At 46.3% G+C, this 15,591-nt stretch overlaps 2 protein-coding genes across 6 annotated transcripts in view; both read right to left on the minus strand.

Moving 5' to 3' along the window:
• The window catches only part of LOC146206565 (programmed cell death protein 4-like), a 48,928-nt gene extending 38,455 nt beyond the window's left edge, over window positions 1-10,473 (minus strand). Inside the window, exons 1-3 of one of the 3 annotated variants that reach the window (XR_014704456.1) lie at window positions 9,550-10,473; window positions 8,910-9,022; window positions 8,606-8,719 (exon numbers count right to left, since the gene is read on the minus strand). Coding sequence is in view for 2 of the 3 variants with exons in the window: in XM_084591293.1 (XP_084447419.1) it covers window positions 8,606-8,719; window positions 8,910-9,022; window positions 9,550-9,838 (516 nt within the window). In the remaining variant the exon portion in view is untranslated. The remainder of the gene's footprint in view (window positions 1-8,605; window positions 8,720-8,909; window positions 9,023-9,549) is intronic. The other 2 variants (XM_084591293.1, XM_084591294.1) reach the window with 2 other exon arrangements.
• A 3,597-nt stretch (window positions 10,474-14,070) lies between these two features.
• Window positions 14,071-15,591, minus strand: part of 5PtaseI (inositol polyphosphate-5-phosphatase A) — a 45,919-nt gene continuing 44,398 nt past the window's right edge. For all 3 annotated transcript variants that reach the window (XR_014704458.1, XR_014704457.1, XR_014704459.1), the window contains one exon: window positions 14,071-14,209. The gene's annotated coding sequence lies outside the window, so the exon portion shown is untranslated. The remainder of the gene's footprint in view (window positions 14,210-15,591) is intronic.

Below are 15,591 nucleotides of genomic sequence, written 5' to 3' on the forward strand. Positions count from 1 at the left end.
AAATAATTTTCAGCCATATTGTTTCGGCCACATGCTGTGCGCCAACTGAGCCGCCCAGAAGGGGCGGCACACAGTTCGAATTATCCATAGGAAAACCAACTCGCGTTCAAATTAATGGGCTTTTTTTTACACAGATCTTTATGGAGCTTGGCCGGAACGTTCGAATAATCAAAAAATTCGAATTATCGAACTTTCAATATAGTAACCTTAATAAGCATGCATAAGGTGGTACAAAACTTGAATGTGGCCAACAGGTATGGAGTGCCTATGGTGTTTTCAGTACCAATGAAGTTAGGCCAACAGTGCTCTCTCAAGGCAAAGGAGAGAATCAAGCCGAAAGGATGAGCCAAAAAGCATGGGAAGCCCCATGTTAAATGCGTGAAAGGCGTTGTATATGAAATTCTAATAATATGTGGAAATAAACTGCTTAAACAGGACGCTGCATTAATAACCGTGCAGGGAAGCACGAGTGCACATTAGGAAATAGGGAAAGTAGTACGAATTTTACAGAACATTGCCGGGAATGCTAATGCCGTCCACCACTGAATGAGATCAAGATTCTTAGCCGGGGCAGCAACACCATGGCGTGCAAAATAATGGACTCCTTTTTGATAAAGCACGTGCACAATTGGTCAGCGATAAGTCTCTTGCCTTATACAGAAGCGAGTAAGCATTGCTAATGTCTTGTAAGGTATTGTAGTGTTACACAAGTACAGCTAGAAGAAATATACCTTATGAAAGGGAACACGGGAGGCCTCCACGCTTTCAAATGCGCTGTCACCGATAGACGATAAGAATTAGTGGTAAATACGCATCCAAAGTAAGCTTAGTCGACTGCTCTTCACGAGCATACACTTGGTGCCACCCATTCTCGTCTTGCGTTGGTGGCAGCACCTTGCAAAGCGCAGAGGCCAAGCGGTCTATTGCGAGGTACGGGCTGCGGACTCCGTGAAGGTTTTAAACGGGTCTTTATTTAAATAAAAGCGACCCAAAGAAACGAAGAGGGCCCCAGGCCCTTAAAAGGTAGCGGGCTACCCGAGCAGCCGTTCTCGTCTGCTGCTGGAGGAAGACTCTTCTTCACCGCTGCTGGCCGCACGCCGCACGCCGCACAACGTGGTCACGTGAGCCAGCCGCGGTTCCCGGAAGTGATGGTCCGTGGGTGGCCGAGCCGGGGCCACCTCAGAGTTCCAATGCGGGGAGAGGGGAAGGTGACGGTTGCTCTCCGCGACCCTCATAAACATGTCAAGTCCGAGCAGCACGCTTTCCTTCTTAATGAGAGCACTGCGCTCTCGCTGGCACCCAGTGGCGCGGAGGGTCTGCTGGCGCGCTCGCAGCACAATGCTCAAGTATTCGAGTGTTCACAGCCACCAGCTACTCGGAACGTAACAGACTCCTCCCCCGGATGAAGTCCTTCACCGAGGCTGCGTCCCCAGATGCAGGGTCGGAAGAAGGCCAACACAAAGCACAACACTCGCGCTCGCTTTGCACGCACACATTCGCGGAAACCCCTGGTCGGTGGTGCCCAAGCGACGAACTACTGCCAGACGTCGTTTACAGAATATTTGCCCCATGCTGGTCCTCACCGACCAAGTATTCGGCCCTCGGCAACACATGGACAAAATACAACACAAAACTGAACGAGAGTTCTGAGAGGCTTCTTCTTCTTCTTTTTTTTTTTTTTAACGCCTCGTAGTTTAGAAACCTCTGCTCAAACCATCTGCATTTCCGTTCTCACTTCCCTTTTTGTATTTTACGTCGAAGTTATGCTCCTGCAGTATGAGGCTCCATCTAAGGAGCCGGCCATTTTTGCCCGACATTTGCTTTAGCCAGGACAAAGGACAATGATCGGTCTCAACTGTGAATTTTGTACCTTGGATGTAGCAAGAGAGCTCCTGAATGGCCCATACCATGCATAGGCATTCTTTTTCAGACGTGCTGTACCCTTCCTCTCGCGGTGTCAATTTCCGACTGAGGTACAGCACGGGATGCTCCTCGTTGTTTTTGTCAATCTGGGAAAATACGACACCTAGGCCACGGTTGCTGGCATCGCACTGGAGAATAAAGGGTCGAGAAAAATTTGACGAGACCAATACTGGCCCCGAAGTCAAGGCTTCCTTCAACTTTTGAAACAATTCCTCTCTGGCTCGCGTCCAGTTGACGTCAGCCTCCTGCTTCCGCAGACTATCTGTAAGTGGACTGGCCACTTCTGAATAATTAGGGATGTAACGCTGGTAGTAACCAGTCATACCGATGAAAGATCGCACGCCCTTTTTGGTTGTCGGCCTGGGAAAGTCACTGATAGCCGCCACTTTAATTTTCAGGGGCTCACGCTTTCCTCATCCTATTTCGTGTCCCAAGTGACACCCGCTCGGCCTAACTGGCACTTTTTTGCTTTAAGCGTCAATCCTGCGGCCCTAAATCTCTCAAACACTTGTCTTACGTGTTCCAAGTGCGACTCCCAGTCTCTCAAAATTACCACAACATCATCTAGATAAGGCAAGGCGAAGTCACTGAGACCTTCGAGTACCCGATCCATCAGTCTAGAAAAATATGGGGCATTTCTCAAACCAAAACACATTGTAACGGGCTGAAAAATCCCGAAAAGTGTGATGAATGCTGCGTAGCGGTTGGCTCTTTCAGTTAAAGGCACCTGCCAATAGCATCTCACCAATTCAAACATGGATGTGTACATAGCCCCGTTTAGAAGCTCCACACCTTCCTCGATTTTAAGCAACGGGTAGATTTTGTCCCTTCGATAATCCGCGCAAGGCCGTGGCTCCTTCCCGGGAACTTCAACGAGCAGACATGGAGAGCAGTAATCGCTGCTTCCCTCCTTAATCACCCTGAGTTCCAGCATTCTGTCGACCTCTTTCCTCACAACTTCTAGTGTCCTAGCAGACGACAGGTATGGCTTAAACTTGAAAGGAATCTCGGATATCAATTCGATATCATGGGTTACCAAATCGGATTTTCCTGGTTTTGTTCTCGGAAACGGTCCAACAACGCCCACAACAACTCGGTGGAAAGACTCGGAACTAATCGATACGCTCACCCTTGGAGCCTTCCACTTAACTCTGGATTTTCCCACTTTCTGACAAGTCTCGCAGATTCCGATCAAATCCTCAGCTTCTCTGAAACATCCCGGCCAGTAGAACTCCTGAAGCAACCTTGCTTTCGTTTCATTTATGCCAAGGTGTCCAGCCCAAGAATTGTAGTGGCAAAGATGCAGCAATTCCCTGCGATACCTGGCAGGTACTAGCAACTGATCAAATTTCCTTCCTCGTTTGTCTTCATAATGCCTGTACAAAAGACCGTTCTTCTCCCGGAAGGAAATGTTCTGCGACGAGACTCCTTCAGTCAAATCGCCACTACATACCTTTAGAGTCGGGTCAGCCTTCTGCTCTGACCTCAGCTGCTCTTTGTTTGCCTCAAGTAGCTGATCAAGGCTACATGCAGTAGGAGCGACAAAAGAAGTGTTTAACTCACTTTCCATCTCATTCGGACGCTGACTGCTCTGTGACTTGTGCGCTTGGTCAGCCTCACTTTGTTCCGACCTTTCAGGTCTCTTTTTATCCTGTTTCATAACTACCTCAGGATTAACTAATTTGCTGGCATCAGTTGAACTCTCCTGATCTTGTAGATCAACTTCTGAGAAAGTTGTCGCGCTTTAGCCTGAGTTAAAGCCATCACTTGGGCTTCGGTTTCAGCGAAGCCACAACCTCTTTCATTGAGCAATGATTCCGAGCTGTTGGAAAAAAGGTAAGGGTAGCCTTCGGGCAGACCCTTCGACACAGCCGCTACTGTGTTTAGTGTGCCAAATGGCCCCTCAATTTTAACCTTAGCCATTGGCAGACAAACGGAATCTTCACTTACTGCCTGATGTATCCACTCACACTCCGACACATAGTCTTCTTTTGCAACAAATTTAGGGTGGACTACGTCCATGGTTGCGGCCGAATCCCTGAGAACTCTGCACAGCTGACCATTTACTGTGCACTCCTTAGTGTACAGTTTCAGGAGTTCGTTGTTACTCGGGTGGTCTCTCACTGAAGCGAACACCTGCCTTTCTTTCGTGCAGTTTCACGCGAAATGCCCTAGCTCTTTACAGTTGTAACATGCCAAGGGCCTCCTTTTCTCCTCTGCCGAATGATCACTACTCTCCTTACTAGCTGATTCATCGGCTCTGCAAGAAGTAACGGGGTGCTGTGAACCATGTTCTCTGACGCGGGGTTCTACACGAGGCTTCTGCTGCTCTCGATGGTAGAGTTTCTGCCCCTGATTCTCGTTTCTCAACTCTTGCCCAGCCTTAGCCGGCCTAAAGCTGCGGCTTGCCACGTATTCATCTGCAAGCTGCGCCGCTTTCTCTACGGACAGTCCCTCTTGCCTGTCCCTGACCCACAAACGAATGTTTTCAGGTAAGGTCTCAAAAAATTGTTCAAGGCAGATCAAATCTTTCAGCTTTTTGAATTCCTCTGCCTTTGAACCTTTCACCCACTGCGTCAAATTGTCCAGGCGAATTCCAAGAAGCTTTCATGATGTTTTTTTCGAGACGTACGAAATCTCCTCCGGAACTCTTCTGTTGAAATCCTGTACTTCGCGAGCAGGCTTGATCTCACCAAATCATAGTCACCCGCTTCGCTAGCACTCAAGCGTGCTACGACCTGCGAAGGTTCTCCGGGAAGCAATGCCATTAACTTTTCCGGCCACATGTCACGGCTAATGTTGTGTCTCTCGCACATCCTCTCAAAATTGATGAGATAGAGAGCGATGTCATCGCCAACTCTGAACGGCTGAAGCAAGTTCGTCATCTTTACGTTACCTCCCTGAGGTGTGACTGCACTTTCCCCGCGTTCTATCCTTGCCCGCTCGAGCCTTGTCTTTTCAATCTCGAGTTCCATTCTTTTACTCTCTCTCTCAGCTTCCAACTCAGCCTCCCTCTTTTCTTTCTCCTTCTGCTTCTCTCGTTCATCAGCTTTCTCTTTTTCGATTCGGCATATCTTTTCCCAAGCGTCAGTTACCTCGTCTTCTTCAAAGCCCACCTCCTCAATAGCGAGGCGAATTTCTGGCTTTCTCCTACTTTGGCTTATCTCTAAACCAAGTTCAGCTGCCAACAGCAGCAGTTCATCCTTACTTAACTTCTTAATATCCATGGTTGTCGAGAGCCGACTACAAAGCCTTCAACTAATCGCACACCCAGTGGTGATTAATGAAATTTTGCCCGAACAGAACCCAGTTCTAGCTCGTCTGGCAGTACGTAGTCGCTCCAGCACTCACCCAACCAAGAGTTAGAGATGGCCGCTGTGCCTCCCGGAGTCACGAGCTGCCAAGTCCGGCGATCCCAGATCGTCGAGGTTGCTCCTTGAGCGGTTGCTTCCACGCCTGGCCCTCAAGTTGCGCTGCGACGAAGGTGACTCCCTGAGCCACGCAGCGGAGCTCCGTCGATCCCGGATCGTCGAAGACGCTCTCCCGTCAGCAGTTGTCCACTTGAGCGGTTGCTTTCACGCCTGGCCTTCACGTTGCGCTGTGACGAAGGTGACTCTCTGAGCCACGTAGCGGAGCTCCGTCGATCCCGGATCGTCGAAGACGCTCTCCCGTCAGCAGTTGTCTCTTGAGCGGTTGCTTTCACGCCTGGCCTTCACGTTGCGCTGTGACGAAGGTGACTCCCTGAGCCTCGTAGCGGAGCTCCGTCGATCCCAGATCATTGAAGACGCTCTCCGTCAGCAGTTGTCTCTCGAGCGGTTGCTTTCACGCCTGGCCTTGACCCCGCCGCTGCCAACCAGATTATTGCGAGGTTTTAAACGGGTCTTTATTTAAATAAAAGCGACCCAAAGAAACGAAGAGGGCCCCAGGCCCTTAAAAGGTAGCAGGCTCCCCGAGCAGCCGTTCTCGTATGCTGCTGGAGGAAGACTCTTGTTCACCGCTGCTGGCCGCACGCCGCACAACGTGGTCACGTGACCAAGCCGCGGTTCCCGGAAGCGATGGTCCGTGGGTGGCCGAGCCGGGGCCACCTCAGAGTTCCAATGCGGGGAGAGGGGAAGGTGACGGTCGCTCTCCGCGACCCTCATAAACATGTCAAGTCCGAGCAGCACGCTTTCCTTCTTAATGAAAGCGCCGCGCCCTCGCTGGCACCCCGTGGCGCGGAGGGTCTGCTGGCGCGCTCGCAGCACAATGCTCAAGTATTCGAGTGTTCACAGCCACCAGCTACTCGGAACGTAACAGGTCCCGTATCCCCTTTCATATTTTTTCTAGCTGTACCAAGCATGCTTGTGGGTGTAACTGGCACACATGCGCTGACATGCTTTATTTTTAGAGGCGCAACTTCTGACTAAACTAGTTGTTAGTTTGTGCTCATCCTGTCATTTCTTCTGTCTCTGTCTTTTTTTTGCACATAACCTTTCATGGCATTACAAGAGCCGCAAAATATTCAGAAGTGAAAACACTACAAGCTGCTATGAACAGAAGAAAACCTAGGGCAAAACTACTGTTTTTTGCAGTAAACGCCAAGTTAATTAATGTCTCGACACTTGCCGGAGCTTTTTAAGTAAGTGGCGTAAACATGTCTCAGATGAGAGTAGGAAACATGGCACAAAGAAACAGAAAAGCTGTAAATAAGCATGCCAATTTTCTTCTGCCTCAAAGCTAGAAAAGAAGAAATGTACCACATTTTGTGTATATTCGAATTTTTCTAATTGTGGCTTTTGAGTGCCACAGTAAAGCATTTCTAACATTCTATGTCTTCAAAAAATTCTTATTTCAGACTTTTTCTTATTATATATTTAGTTTAGGCATCCCATTTTTTTTTTTCTATAAATGTACATTTGTTTGGCTGCACGTTGATAGTAATCATAAGAACTTTGTTTAAAAAATGACATTTGTAAAATACCTTTTTCTAACACCAATTAAAATTGCCTGCTCGTGTGCATCCAGAAAGAGTTTTTGCATCAAAAAAAAAAAAAGAAGCCTACGGATAGCTGTGATACATTTACACAACTACAAAAAGAGACAATTGGCACATTTTGCATATTCTGGAAATAAACATTTTAGTATGAATTCTTACTCCCATATTCAAGTGTCTCCGACTTTTTAAAGTGTTTTTTTCATAAGCAATTTAACATTTGAGACTGTTGTAAAACTTTTTTATGCTATTAAGGCATCTATATTTTCTGTGTGTGGAATCCATTCATTCAGCTGCATTTTGACGTACACGGTGGTGCACTCTGTACGAACACGGCTTAGCGTGGCCGCACTCCGCGGAGCGTCAGTGCATCCGGCACGACCGCGCATCGAAGCAAAGTGGCACAGGTGCACAGGGGCCTGGAGGTGGTGCTCTGTGTCGTCAGCTACAGCACCTAAGCGCACCGTGCTTGCACTGTTGCAGAGGTTTTATCAGTGAGACAACATAATAAATAAGCAAGAAAGAAAAAATTGGTATCAGTTCCTTTAAAATTGTTAGCGTGTTGTTTGTCAGACGACAAACAAAGAATGTGAATGGAGCGAGATTTCTCAAATCATCCGAGAGTCATTCCATTCGACAGACCAGCCGCTTAGCTCGGAAATTACTTGCAGCAGCTTATCAGTCTCGCCTGCGCATAAAAGATTGCCGTGCCCAAGCTAGCATGGTCTGCCAGTTGATAACCTTCCCAGGATTAAACAACACGCTGCAGTGAGCGAAGTGCGATAACACCATCTTGGCATGTTTGGCCACTGCCAGCACATAGCTGGATGCTCTTTTCAATAAAGAAAGCCTGATGCGCTTCGGCGCCATAGCAGATGACACGAAGCACCGCCTCCAGGCCCCTTGTGCGCCTGCAACACTTTGTTTCGATGTGCAGCCGCGCCGGATGCGCTGACACTTTGCGGAGCGCAGCCACGCTGAGCTGTGTTCGTACTAGGGTGTACCACTGTGTACGTTATACCAAGACATTGCGAAAACTTCGACAACTAAAAAATAATATGTAGAGCCTATAAGAATTTCTTGCTTTTTATTGCAGTCACTAGCAACTTTGTGAATCATCATACAGACTGCAGAGCAGTGTAACACATGACCAAGCAATAGACACAGCACATGCTCAATGCCACTCTCCTATTTTGCTATGCTGTCTTTAAGACAATCTTCAACACAAGATGATTAAAATTAGTCGAGCTTGCAGGAACGTCAGCTTCAAGACAACCTTTAATATGAGGTGATAACCGAGTGCAAGCTCATTTATTGTTTTTACAAATGCAGCATGAACAGCCTCCAACTAGCCCAGCTTTCTACCATGCTAAACTGAAACTATAAACTGTAAGAACAAATTCTGAGCATGCCTGATGGCCTATGTGCAGCTGTCATGATAAATCCATCAATAAACACCAACAAATATATTTAAAAATAAGTAAATGCAATGCACCACAAAAGGATAGACAATTTTGCCTCTCATTATTGCACTTTTCAAGAAACTAGGGCATAGACCAGCAATGCATGATTATTACACACATCCTGCCCATGTTTCTCGAAAGGTACAGAACACAAACCAACCATGACCAAAACAATGTTCGTGCTCAATTCTAGCAATTTCTGCCTCACTTCTCCCTGGCTAACAAGACAGATATTTAAGATACTTACAACCACCTCATTGGTGTCTCCATGCTCAAAGTATTCCAGCAACAAAGGGTAGACAGTTTTTTCAAACTCCTCCTCCATAAGCTCTGGTGTTATGGTATCAAACTCGCAGTTTTCCTGCAAAAGGTAAACAGGTGCTCTTGCCAGTGGGCAATCTGGTGTTCTGGAAGGCACAGGAAGGCACTAATAGGCCAGTAAAAGTGCATTTCTGTCCCTTGGAGGCAATGGAACGTTTCTAAACTCAAAACATGATGCACACCAGAGATAGTCGTGGCGCGTGGCAGGTGGCTGAGCCAACTGCTGTTACCTGGTTGTCCGAGTCGTAGTTTGGGTCCCTGACGTCGGCTGCTGAAATGTCATCGTCTTCGAGTGAAATTTCGCTCCCAGGCTTGCCCCAAGTACCCTTTCCGCCTGCACCACCTGCGAATTCGAAAGCACAGAGTGAGCACGACATATATCCCAAATGTTGCTAGCTTAAACCATTCCAGCCGTGATGACAAAACGATGTTTGCTATAACGTCCCAGCCGTCCAAAAGGCAATTTTGCAGGGTGTTAGACGAGTACAAACACAAACATAACATTTAACTGCCCGACGACCCATACGCTGCAGACTCGATCATAGCCCTTGCAACCTCCTAGATAATTTGGAAGTCGTAACGGGAACATTCAGTTTCATTCCACGTAGTTGTATCTCCTCACACGTTGCAGACAAAAAGCTTCGCCAGCCTCCATCACTGTGCGAACGCAATGAACAGAACTAGCACGCTTTCGTGTGGGGAAACAAAACCAAAACAAAAAAACGTGCTGGATAGCCGCCATGTTTATATTTACATGCCTTAGGAGCACAGATGCTACTGAAAGGTCGCAATTTCAATAAGTTTCTACAACCCCATTTATGTAAATCTGCATTAAACAATGCGTTGGGCTACGTCCGCAAGGAACCTTACCTTTCTTAGGCTGTCCACGTCCGTGGCCATTCCTAGGCCTCCGGCTGTTTTTGCGATACTGGGGGTGCGTTCTAGTAGCTGCTGGCAAAACTGGACTCACATCCCCGGTGGCAATCAACTTTGACGGCCTTTTGGCCTTCTTCTTGACCCTTCCATCGTCGAACGGGCTTTTGATGTCGCTGTCCATCTCAGTAGAAGCTACAGACTCTCCATCTTCAACGATCAACTGCGGAGCCTCACGCTCACGGGGGCCGAGTTCGTTGTTGAAAATTTCGCCTCCGTTCGACATGGCACTCCTTTACCGCAAACTGAAACTAAAGCTGCTGAACAAAAGCCCTCTCTAGTGTCCTTCTTATTCGCTCAAACGTTCACCAACTGACGCAAACTTCAGTTTGAACAAGCGCTCAGACTTTGCTCGACGGAGGACCACGAGCAGCAGGAACCAAACTTACGCCTTGCCAAAACCTGATGCGATGGAGAAGAATCGATCCGGCAGGGACTCACGGAGATTGGAAATTACTTGCGCTCCACTGCCATTTTATGATCGAGCGCTGCGTACAATTTCGTACTAGCGACGAATTGCAACAAGACGCTCTCTGCAAGGTGAATTCACGCGCAAGTAACAGTCGTGCCACTGGCTCGCGCACCCATGCATCGCGTTTTCATCTTCTTCCTCGACCCTCACGTGGCGGCCGGTACTCGCTTGTTTACAAACATATTTTACTGTTTCGTAATATTCTCAAGCGCGTAGTTGACTAATTAATGAGTTACTAAATATGCATTGCTTGTTAATATTTTTCTACTGCCCTGCACAAGCGCGCAGCTCTATCCACCTGTGCAGTTGAGGTGCGGACGTGCTGCTGCGTGCTCGACATGACCTTCTGCGTGCGAACAAGCGTTGTTTCGGTTCGAACTCGAAACCAGTCTGATAAATCGGACCGGGGTTCTCAAGTATTAACTTCCGTGTTAGCCGCCGTTCAGCGATGAGTGTTCACAGTTCAATCAGCAATTAGAAACGATTCCTCCGAGCCGGTGAAATGAATGCGAAGTAATAATAATAATAATAATAATAATAATAATAATAATAATAATAATAATAATAATAATAATAATAAGCGTATCCGCATGGAAGCGCCTAGCGCATACAGTGCACAAACAACTGGATAAATTACAAATTTTTTGCGCCTTTAAAAAAAGTTATCTAAGCCGAAGGACCAATACAACGCAAATCAGATCACCTATTTTGGGCGTACTGACGTATTGCCCTCCTCTCCCATTCGATAGTAGTCTGAGAAGAAAAAGGATTGCAACGAAAAGGCGAAATCGCATCACAAAACTGTCACAAACCCATCGTCTAGCCGCGCTCCTATTGGTCGATTCTGACCGGCGGACCTGTCGACCAATAGTAGTGAGGCTGATTGATAGGTTTGTTAGTTTCTATGATGTATCTGAAGGTATTTCCTCTGGATCTCAAGGCCTTGTCGCGCGTTTTCAAGAGCACGCTACCTTTCCTTCAATCCCATTTTAGTGCAGACTTCACCGAGATTTTTATATCTGTATAGTTAATTGCCTGCAGTCTGCTGCCCCTGGGGTTGACAGAGTAGCATTTGGCAAGACTTTGCCCCGGACCTTGTGTATATTATGAATTGGTCTTTGGAAGTAGCCTGGATTTCACATGATTGGACATGTGAAAATTAATTTACTGCTAATTTACGGGAAGGGTCTTGATCCTGACAATATTTGGCCGATTGCTGTCTTTTCACATTTAGTTAAGCTTGTAGAACGGATGGTCATCAGGTGCCTCACGAATCATGTTCAGACTCTTCAAGGCTTTAGCGAGGCTCAGAATGGTTTCCGCTGTGGGTGTTTGAGTTAGTCTGTGCAGATCGACTTGGAGAGCAGCATTAAGGTCGCTATGAGGCAGGGCGGTAGTGGCTCTGGTTACATTGGATATTACTAAGGCGTACAAAGGTGTAGAACACAGCATTTTGCTTCAGAAACTAGCAGGTCTGCAACCTCCTATGTGGATAATGGAGTTCTTAAGGGATAGCTAATTCTTTTGCACTAAGGGTACGCTAAATTCTAACATCTAGACCCAGTCGAGAGGCATACCACAAGGCAAGCTATGTCGTCTCGCCATACATTATTGTTAAATATGGACAATATAGTCTTTTTCGCTTCTGCAAAAAAAAAAATATATATCAATCGTTGCAAGAGTATCTGAATGCTCTGGAAGTCTGGCTGGATAGCCTGAAGTTAGCTTTAAATGTCAATAAGCGTGCCATCCTCGTTTTCCCACCGGCATCAGCTCTAAATTTCTTTGTTGTATCACTTGGTCCTGCAGTGGCTATGACGCTAGGCTGCTCCTGGCTGCGGCGGCCACTTTTCGATGGAGGCGAAAAGCAAGGCACCCGTGCGCTGCAAGATGTCAGTGCACTTTACAGGTATTCGAAATTTCCGGAGCCCTCTACTACAGTGTCTGATAGCCCGAGTCTCTTGGGATGCTAAACCCCATAAATCAAACCAGCCATCCTAATCTCACAGGTTAATCCTATTAAATACTTGGGTATAATATACGGCCCGCAGTTAAGCTGGTGCCCCAAATTAGGAGCATTGTGCTTAAAGGTGAGAATGCTTTTGGCCAGTTGGAGAGGATCATCAACAAAAAATTTGGTACAAGTTGGGACACTACTCATTCTATTAACGGCCAATCCTTGAATTCGGCTCCATTCTCTTTTCTGGGTGGGTGAAGTGGCCCGTTTCTTTTGGAGCAACACGCTCGGCGCCTTTGCTTAGGTGTGCCCAAAACAGTGGCTAATGCTGTGCTGTATTTAGAGGCACGGATACCTGACCTAAATTCACGGATTCAGCTTCTCACCCTTTGGATCCCGTTACTGGATTGGCTCACCTAATATTTACAATTAACCCAATTCTTCTTTGGTAATATTTTTGCTTGAGTATAACCTCTGTCAGGTTGCGTTCGCGAATTCCCTGCTATCGAAAATTTCCATATTAGGGCTACAGTCGAACCGGTTCGGCTAGGGCTCCTCTATCTATCCAGATTGTTCTATACTTTGGGGCAAGGGACAAGGGATATACTCTGAAACTAGTGTGCAATTCTATTCACGACTATAATTACATCAGGTAGAATGACAATTTATTGCTTTCTCTTCTTTGCTTTCATTTTTATTTCGAAAGCAATACTAGAAGAAGAACACTCGGTCACCCGCAGCTAATGCTTTTGCTCCACATTCGGTTCAGCAGCGTTGAACCCTCATTTTTTTGTTCAAATTCCAGTCCAAGACAAAATTGTCCAAATACTCCACTCCTTGTCCATGAGTGTGTTTGTATACCTGCAATGCACACTGGCCAATTGCACCCTGTAAGTATGTGCCATTACGACTGAGGATATCATCATCAAAGTTGCGCAGGTCATTAGTGGTGCGCGACTCAATAAAAATGCATGAACGCGGAAAAGGGATTGCACCATTTATTGCGATTGGAACGAAGATGGCAGGTGACGACCTAGAAGTCGATGCTTAGAAACTACCGACAAATGTGCACATATGCAACAATGCTAAAAACATAACTTGACTTTGTGACGATCGTACAGCATCACGGCGCGGCCCTCGAGACCACTGGACGGAACACTGCACTGCGTAACACTGTGCGACGCGGCGGCCGGCAGTCGCGACGCCCAACGCGAGTCACCGCATTAAATAACAAGGGGAATATCACCTGCAATGGGGTGTAGCACAGCTGGATCAACCGTACAAACAATGCACAACACAAGGTCACATGCACACAAAACAATTTTGGCACAACAAATAGGTCATAAATAGTAAATAAGTGAACTGGAAATCGGTGATAATACACGCATAATCTCAAAGGGCCCTGAGAGAGAGGCTTCAATCAGCCTTCCTACAATAAACGAGACTTGGGGAGATTGCAGAATGACTTTGTATACTCCTGTGCAGAAAAAAAGAAAACAAGGACACCTGATGTAGTCTCCACAATGGTGAAAAATGCTGCAGAAAAATGGCATGCTCTGACAGACCCTGCCAGACACTGCTTTCAATGTCATACCCATTAGGTGTGCAGGTAATGTATGCCCCACTGAACCTGTGCCTGTTCTCAATAGAAAAAGTAAAAGGCAATGCTAATAACTGCACTGCATGTGGAACACATGCTTGAACAAAAGCAGATGTGCAAATGCAAGGTGGCATTATACATATATATTTATGTGTATATAAATCTGTGTGTGTGTGTTTGCATTTTCGTAATTCAAGGTGCACGTCAAGAATTAAAAAAGAACAATAAACTGCCCCACATCAAAGTGTGGCACTAAAACTGGCATAAAATATGTAGCATTACAACCACTTTGAATGCTACGAGGTGGGGGTTACGAATCAACAAACTGGCACAAGTAACATCAGATCTTAACATAAGGTCATTCCAGCAGCACCTTGCACAGAGTCTTTGCAAACAATTTTGGCATTGCAGCCATTTCACATATGTGCTAACAGTGGGTGAGGGTGTCATGCTATCGAGTGGCAAGTTCACACGGTGGTTTCTCGGAAGATGCGCACAGGAGAGCCTGGAACCTTGACCTGGATGTAGCGGGTGGCTGCTTCCTCCAGGGTAGGCTTCTGGCATGGCTCTGTAACAGGGGCAGAGCACCATTTTTTGCAAATAAAACGAAAGGACCCTCAAGGAATTAAAAAGGAGAAAAGAACAGCATGGTGCCCTTCAAGTACGAGAACCTGCAGGGCTCAGGTGTGGCAACTATAACAGCAAATGTGCTTTGCTTGTGCTACATACCCATGTTGAATGAGTCCATAGAATTAATTGCAGCCAGTTTGATTCTCAATTATTTACTCATGAAGGAGGCAGCAGTGCAATAAAACCAGCTATATTACTTAGCCTTTGGTCACTTAATGCAGCATCGGTACACTTCGAATAATTCAACACTGATAAACTCCTTTGCATAAACTGCTCCAAAAACATGAGGGAAATTACTACACTGTGCAGGAAGCAGGGAGTCAACGCATCAGGAGGCATGCACACTCACATGGACAATATACTGTTTTCTCCAGAACCCTGAGAGACTTCGTATCTGACTTCACGCATTTCACAACTACGGCTAGTATGCCACACCGTGGAGAGCTCCAGGATTCTGCAAGACCTTTCGAGTAGATTATATAAATATTATTAAAGGCTACTTCATTGCACTGGTGATTTGGGGCCCCGAGTAACCACATAAGTGGTAATAGAACAAAATTGACTAACTATTCATGCTAATAAAGGATAATTTTCTGCCCTTCATTTACAAGCAGGTAGCAAGAACCAATAATGCTAAGCACTGCAACCAGACCAATCAGAAAAGTATGCATGTACAAGCTAGAATGTTTAATGATGTACTCTTACATGTTTTATCTCCCCTGTCAGTGCCTCCATGTAAACAAATCATGTCTCTTCCATTTTAGAACCAAGAAAGTATGCAGGGTAATTTAAGAACCTACAACAGCATTCAGCCATTACTAATTATGAGTTAGATAAAGCATTCCAGTTATGCTCAACCATCAAAAGCTGAGGTCTGCTGCACTAAGAGTGCAACACATCTGTTGGAATATTGTTGGGGTGCCAGGAACTATTCACAAATAGCACACACTTCATTATATGCTCCAACAGTGTAGCTAACAAACTTGAGTGCAGTAAAAAGTGGCACATGCACAGAGTCATTATTAGAGGGCATCCACATTCACAATACCCTTTCTAGTTCTCTGAAGTCCCATTTCTCTTCTGTAAGAAGAGAGTAAAAAGTTCAGTCTGATTCCAAACATTGCAATAATTGTAATGTGAATAACGCATGAAAGCTTCCTATGTTTGTGACATTCCCCTTGGTCAGCAAGCTCAGTGTCACTGTAGTCTGCACTGATGCTCAAAAACCAACTGCGCACCCTAATTGCACGCTGATACACGCAGAAGACAGCGCTCATAACCAAGTGCTAGAGCTACACAAAACATGCGCAAGGTTTTTGC

Source organism: Amblyomma maculatum, chromosome 1 (assembly GCF_055883805.1).
Source record: "Amblyomma maculatum isolate TAMU_Amacu chromosome 1, ASM5588380v1, whole genome shotgun sequence".
Taxonomy (NCBI): domain Eukaryota; kingdom Metazoa; phylum Arthropoda; class Arachnida; order Ixodida; family Ixodidae; genus Amblyomma; species Amblyomma maculatum.